The following is a 6296-nucleotide window of genomic DNA, read 5'->3' as shown; positions in this document are numbered from 1 at the left end:
ATTTTTATATATTATTATCTAATCTAAATAAATATTCCTATAATAATTAAAAAACTACTTCTAAGTAACATTATCTAATTTAACTTTTTAAATAATAATAGCATAACAATATCGAAATTAAATATTTAAACAATAATAATATTATAAATTAGAAAAAGGAAAAAAGATAGGGTAACTAATAATATTTGAAGAAGTTTGGCAAAGATAAACAACAAAGTTCCTATTTATAGCGTGGCAAACTGGACATCGGAGACTATTCTCCTAGTGAACAGTCGAACTAGGGCTTAAAGAGATAGTTTCCCAAAATATTAGGTGAACTGTCTAAAGAAAAATTTAAAATTTAAAAGATTTAAATTTATGTAAACGAGTAGTTCGTCAAGATATTGCATAAACAGTATATGAGAATAAAAATAAGTTACATGTTAGTAACTAATATTTTTTATTTTTTATTTTCTTGAAAATAATAATTTTTTTCATTCTTTAAGAAAAAAATTCATATGTACATATTGTCACCATCATCATTTGTATTTGTTTGATATTTGCTAATGCTGGATGTCGAAGATAGGCTTTTTTATATAAATAAATATGGAAAAAACATTAATTCCAGGAATACGCATGGCTTAAATTATTGACTGAAATACGCAAGACCAACTCAATCTCGGCGGCCACGAAATGGAAGAGAGAGAAGTAGGGACCATATCAGCTGTGTCGGATACGAAATGGGGGAGCAGCCAGTTTGTGGCTGGCACCCACGAAATGGGTATTCCAAGGGGGGCGGGCACGAATTGGTGCACCTCAGGTGTACCGGCCACGAATTGGTACCGTAATTTTCCTATATAAACGCTCGTGGATCAACGGCGAAAGGAACCATTATCACTCTCTTCTCACACTCCAAACTAGCCCTGAACCTCTGCACCCTCATTCTTTCTTTAAAATTTCCAGGTAGTAATATTGGTCTGCTATTTGTATGGCTGCGGAGAATGTTTACATGATTATATATCCTAATGGAGAAATTTCTCATACAGCAGAAGGTATTACATTCGTTTGCGACGATCCATTGTGGATAATGATTCCACCACAAACATCATTGCAAGATTTGAAGAATCTGATTCTGATGCATACCGGATTGGTTGGAAAAAAGGAAATCATGAAGCTGACCTACAGAATGCCGGTTGCAGTGGCCAACTCGTTTTCGTATCAGAAAATGCAGATAAAAGCTGATCAGCATGTGTCGATGATGTTTTCTTATCATCGCAGCATAGGAAGCATCTATTCGTTGGAGCTTTGTCTGAATCTTCAGGACATTGGTGGAAGCTCGTTCAATTCGAATAACGTGGAGGGTGTCAGAAATCGACCAGTGGATAATTTTGGTTTGGTTCGGGATACCAGTAGGGCCCCAAGTCCAAGCTTCAATGCATTCGTTCCGCAGGTACAAAATGTATCTATTTGTGAAGCACGACCCGCCTATTTTACACATCTTGGGGTGCATAGGGTTTCAGAGGCTGCTAATGCATATACGTCTGACGAGGATGAGATTGAAGATTTCAGTGGTGATGATCTAGAAGTCGTTCCAGAGACTCAGCCTCTGCATGGCGATGCTGTTCCTCCAACACGAGTTGAACCTGAAGGTGGTGGTGTATCTTCCTCCACACCGGCACACTACCTATCCTTAAATCTGGGAGCAATGCATTCGACTAACGCAGAGGACAGACCGAGCAGCTACCCGTTGTCAGGGGAGATGGAGCTCGAGATTGGGTTGAAATTTCTTAACCGCGAAACAGCGATGCTAGCAGTAAAAAACTACAACATCCGTAAGAGTGCAGAATATAAGGTTGTCGAGTCAGACCAAAGTAGGTATGTCTGTCGATGCAAGCATTTCGGGGATCAATGTCGTTGGATGGTACGGGTTGCAAAGACAAGGTCCTGTAGATTTTGGAAAATCCGAAAGTACGAAGGGCCTCACAGTTGCTTGGCAAGTACAATGTCTCAAGACCACGCTCAACTCGATAGCAACGTCATTTGCCAGCACATATTTCCCATGGTGCATGCTGATGCGACGATTTGTGTAAAGGTGTTGCAAGGATCAGTTGAGTCAGCATACGGTTACAAGGTGTCTTACAAGAAGGTTTGGCACGCGAAGCAGAAAGCAATCGCAAGGATATATGGTGATTGGGACGAATCGTATGACCAGCTGCGTAGATACCTCAATGCTCTGCAAGCTTTCCTCCCAGGTATTACATATATTTAAATATGGAAAGTTATTTGATCTTTAATTGCCGTAATTTCGTTTACATGTTTTAGTAAGTAATCATTCTCCCACCAGGGACAATTGTTGACCTCCAAACCCGGCCGTACTATGTCGGGAACACACTAGACCGTGGTTGTGTCATGTTTCACCAGGTTTTCTGGTCATTCCCTTCGTGTATTGAAGCTTTCAGGCACTGTAAGCCGCTGTTCTCGGTGGACGGAACACACCTGTATGGTAAGTACGCAGGCACCCTTCTCATGGGCATTGCACAGGATGGGAATAATAACATTCTACCCGTCGCTTTCGCACTTTTCGAAAGAGAGAACACAGATTCATGGTACTTCTTCCTAACCAATTTGAGGAGGCATGTCGCAACTCGGCCGGGAGTTCTGCTTATATCCGACAGGCATGTGGCAATAAAGGCCACATTGGAACGTGACGGGTGTGGCTGGGAACACAATGTGTACTGTGTACGACATATTGCCTCCAACTTTGCAACCAGTTTCAAGAGTAAGGAAGCCAAGAGACACCTTGTTAATGCTGCATATTCGAAGACGCAAGAGCAGTCGCAGTACTACCTGGAGCTAATCAGTAGCGAGGATCCGATAACATCTCCACAGATGATAGAGTGGATCCGAGGGCTAGAGCCACCGAAATGGCTACAACACCTAGATGAGGGCCGACGATACGGTCACATGATGACGAATCTCTCTGAGTGTGTCAAATCTGTCCTCAAGGGCACTAGAAATCTACCAGTGTGTGCAATTGTGAAGTCCACTTACCATCGCCTGAATGAGTTATTCGTCATGAAGGGTCAGCAAGCACAAGCGCAGATTGCAAGTGGTCAGGTGTTCTCACAGTTCTTGCAGAAAGCCATACTTGCGAACCGTGAGGGGATTCCACAGATGTTGGTGACGTCATATGATAGAGCAACCACTATATTCACAGTCGACGAGATAGCTGCTGTTGGAGTGCAGTCACGTTTTCGAGTTAATCTCCGTGACCGCAGATGTGATTGTGGTTACTTCCAGGCGTTGCATTATCCTTGTGCACATGCTCTGGCCGCGTGTGCATATGCGAGATTGGACTGGCAAGAGTACGTCGATTTAGTCTACCGCGTTGAGAGCGTGTTTCGGGTCTATCAAATAGAATTCCAGCCCATGCCCGATGAGGAGATGTGGCCCCCTTCAGAAGGACAAATTATCCGGCCCAACCCCCTGCTACGACGTACAATGGAAGGCCGTCCGGTATCTACTAGGATTCGGAATGAAATGGACGAGGTTGAGCCAGGACCAGGGAAGAGGTGCGGCCTTTGCAGGTAACCAGGACATACCAGGCGACATTGTTCGCATGCTTTTGCAACCTAAGTTTCATCGAATGAAATCTAATGTATTTTGTTTATTGAGTGTTTCTGTTTCGCTGTACTGGAAAAGACCCCAATGTTTGGTCTATTGTTGTTTAAAAGATGTTGATGGTGTTGTTTCTTTCACATTTACATTCTCGTTTTGGTTTAACGATAATAACATGCAAGGATATCATTACTAAGATTAATCGTGCGTACAAGGAAGACATCAAGTAACTCCATACTAGCTAAAAGTAGCGAAATAGCACACCCACTACAAACTAGCATAAACAGTAAACAATACTAAACAGTAAAACAAACAAGTAAAACAATACTAAACAGCATACGTAAAATACAAGGAATAACTGACAACAATACTAAACAGTGAAACAGACAAGTAACATGAACTAGCATAAGACTAAGGGTGCTCGTGACCCAATCTCCCGCCGGTGCCACACGAAGGGGCTCGAGTCTCTCGGCGGGGACGAGCAGCTGGTCCCTCAACCTCGTCTGGTGTAGCATCAGCCCCTGTGTAAGAAAGACGTCGGCCAGGCATCTGCATGGCATCATATGGTCGAAGTGCAGAACCGGCTGTGTCACCAAGAGAAGCGGATCTCATCCCCGCATAGGCAGGCTGCGTGTACGTGTCGGAGCGAGGCAGGGCGAGTGCAAGATCTGTGGGTGTGTGTGGGGATGTCTGCTGAGGAATAAAATGGTCCAACCCATCGAATAATGAAGAGAAATTTGTCCACCCGACTCTGTCCATAGAATCAATCAAGTCCTGCGTACCTCCCTGGGATGAACCACCAACATCGTAGCTACTCTGATATGGCATAAACTGCTGAATGGAAGAAGGATGGGGGTGCTGCAGGTCCAACAGGTTGCGGGTAGTAGTAGTCCCCTGCGACTGGAGGAGCCTCTCGGGGAATATGGTGTTCGATGTCTGGCTCAAAACTGGGTCGCTCTTGTTGTGGCAAATGTTGCTCATCGTCCCCATGGTCACCATGACCCTCAACTCTGCCTCTGCGGGGGCGACGGCGCCGGTGGTCTCAGGGAACGGGAGGCAAATTAATCACAGGGCCTCTTTCGTACTCTGCCGGCGCATCTGCGGGGACAACGTCACCCCGCGGGTCATGCAATGCATCAGGGGCGGACAGAAACCTCCTGGTTCTCTCAGAGTACCACCTATAGTAATCATGGCTGGGACACAATGTATCTGCATGATCAATCGCAGGAGGTATGCATCCCTGCGCCGTTTGCCCCATACCTCAAACCATTCGGATAGTCGAACCGGCCACCAACCGTCATCATTACGGGCTGATTGACGATGGAACGTATCAATATTAAGCGGTGGGTTCGGAGGTCCTTGCTTTCCCCCAAACTGTCTCAGCACACGGTCAACATTTAGGATCTCAATCCACCTGAAAAATATTAGAGGCACAACGGCACTATAGAAATCTCCATGAGGGTGGCCGAGGAATTCTGCGGGAACTCTAGACAGAATCTGGGGGTCCATGTAAGGTTGCCAAAGAAACTGAAAAGAAAAAGGAACGCCATCACTACAGTCACATAGGCTATTATTGAATACATATTAATAACAAGGTGAAACCAACCTCGTCGACTTGCGGATTATCCAAGCGCAGACGGTGCCTAAGTAGGCGCTGCTCAGCATAGTCATTCTTTCTTTTTTTCCCTGCCCACCTATTGGGCAACAACAAACTTAATAAAAAAAGAAGACATCTCCAACATGAAAGGATACTTGATAAAAGTCATTGACTGTGAAGACTAAAAAAAATACCTCGTGGCTAAAGGAAAACTGAACGCTGTTGTTACATCCGGGGCCCAGAACGGTAATCTATAGTATATCCACGACATGAGCAAGGTATGACACCCGGCCATTCCCTCAACACTGTAATCTGTTGCGAGGCACATAGAACGATATAACCAACAGAGGACGGCACTACCCCAACTGTACGTACTTATGGCATCAAAGTCAGCCAATAAAGGCAGATATCGAACATGGACTGTGTTGTTGGCCTTGTCAGGGAGAAGCACGCCTCCCAACAAGTAAAGTATGTATGAACGTGCATACTGCATGAGACCATTATCATCTAAGTCAAGCGGCATCTGCTGAAGACGAGTTCTGAGCCACTTCAACTTGATGTTGTACTTCGTTGTTCCTACGTGGCCAGGGGGAACCTCACCTAGAAGTTCATGACACCATTCCCAAATATCTCTCTGATGAAACTTACTCCATGACCTCAACGTACCACTAACAGGTTCACCATCAACAGGTAAACCTAGCTGCATGGCTACATCCTCTAGAGTTATGGTACTCTCACCCCAAGGCAGATGAAACGTATGCGTCTCCGGACGCCACCGTTCCACAAAGGCACTAATAAGTGGATTGTCGTACTCGAAGCGCTTGATCAAAGAGGCATGATAAAAACCGGTACGTCTCAAATAAGGGTCAAGCCTCTCCCGCCTAATTTCCATGGTGGGATCCCCAGGCTCTAACGTGAAACATCAACGAGCGTGCTATGAGGAGTAAGAACACGTGTGGGCTACAACATAAGAAGCCAAGAAAGACAACACTTAGAAACACTCTAAAAAAAAGGTTAATAACAAAAAAATATTACTATTAATCCCTAACAATAGCAATCGGATTAATGGCGTAAACAGACCTTATGGAATAAATTTGCCGCT

The 6296-nt window shown here is 44.5% G+C and overlaps 1 protein-coding gene across 1 annotated transcript; it reads right to left on the bottom strand.

The window, feature by feature from the left end:
• Positions 1-4639: 4639 nt before the first annotated feature.
• On the bottom strand, positions 4640-6086 carry LOC107495294 (protein MAIN-LIKE 1-like). Its single transcript, XM_016116407.1, has 4 exons — positions 5389-6086; positions 5204-5291; positions 4865-5124; positions 4640-4775 (listed from the first exon to the last, which is right to left on the bottom strand). The coding sequence occupies exons 1-4, from the start codon at positions 6084-6086 to the stop codon at positions 4640-4642; spliced, it is 1182 nt and encodes a 393-aa protein (XP_015971893.1).
• Positions 6087-6296: the final 210 nt, after the last annotated feature.

Source organism: Arachis duranensis, chromosome 9 (assembly GCF_000817695.3).
Source record: "Arachis duranensis cultivar V14167 chromosome 9, aradu.V14167.gnm2.J7QH, whole genome shotgun sequence".
Classification (NCBI taxonomy): Eukaryota; Viridiplantae; Streptophyta; class Magnoliopsida; order Fabales; family Fabaceae; genus Arachis; species Arachis duranensis.
The sequence above is the reverse complement of the archived record's forward strand: the minus strand, read 5'-3'. Positions and strand labels throughout refer to the sequence as shown.

What these genes read in the sequence shown, in the direction of transcription:
- LOC107495294 (XM_016116407.1), bottom strand. Translation starts at nt 6,086, where the DNA reads ATGGAAATTAGGCGGGAGAGGCTTGACCCTTATTTGAGACGTACCGGT. An exon ending in ATAATCCGCAAGTCGACGAG is followed by an intron (nt 5,125 to 5,203) that starts GTTGGTTTCACC and finishes TTTTCTTTTCAG; the next exon opens with TTTCTTTGGCAACCTTACAT. An exon ending in CCGGTTCGACTATCCGAATG is followed by an intron (nt 4,776 to 4,864) that starts GTTTGAGGTATG and finishes TGATTACTATAG; the next exon opens with GTGGTACTCTGAGAGAACCA.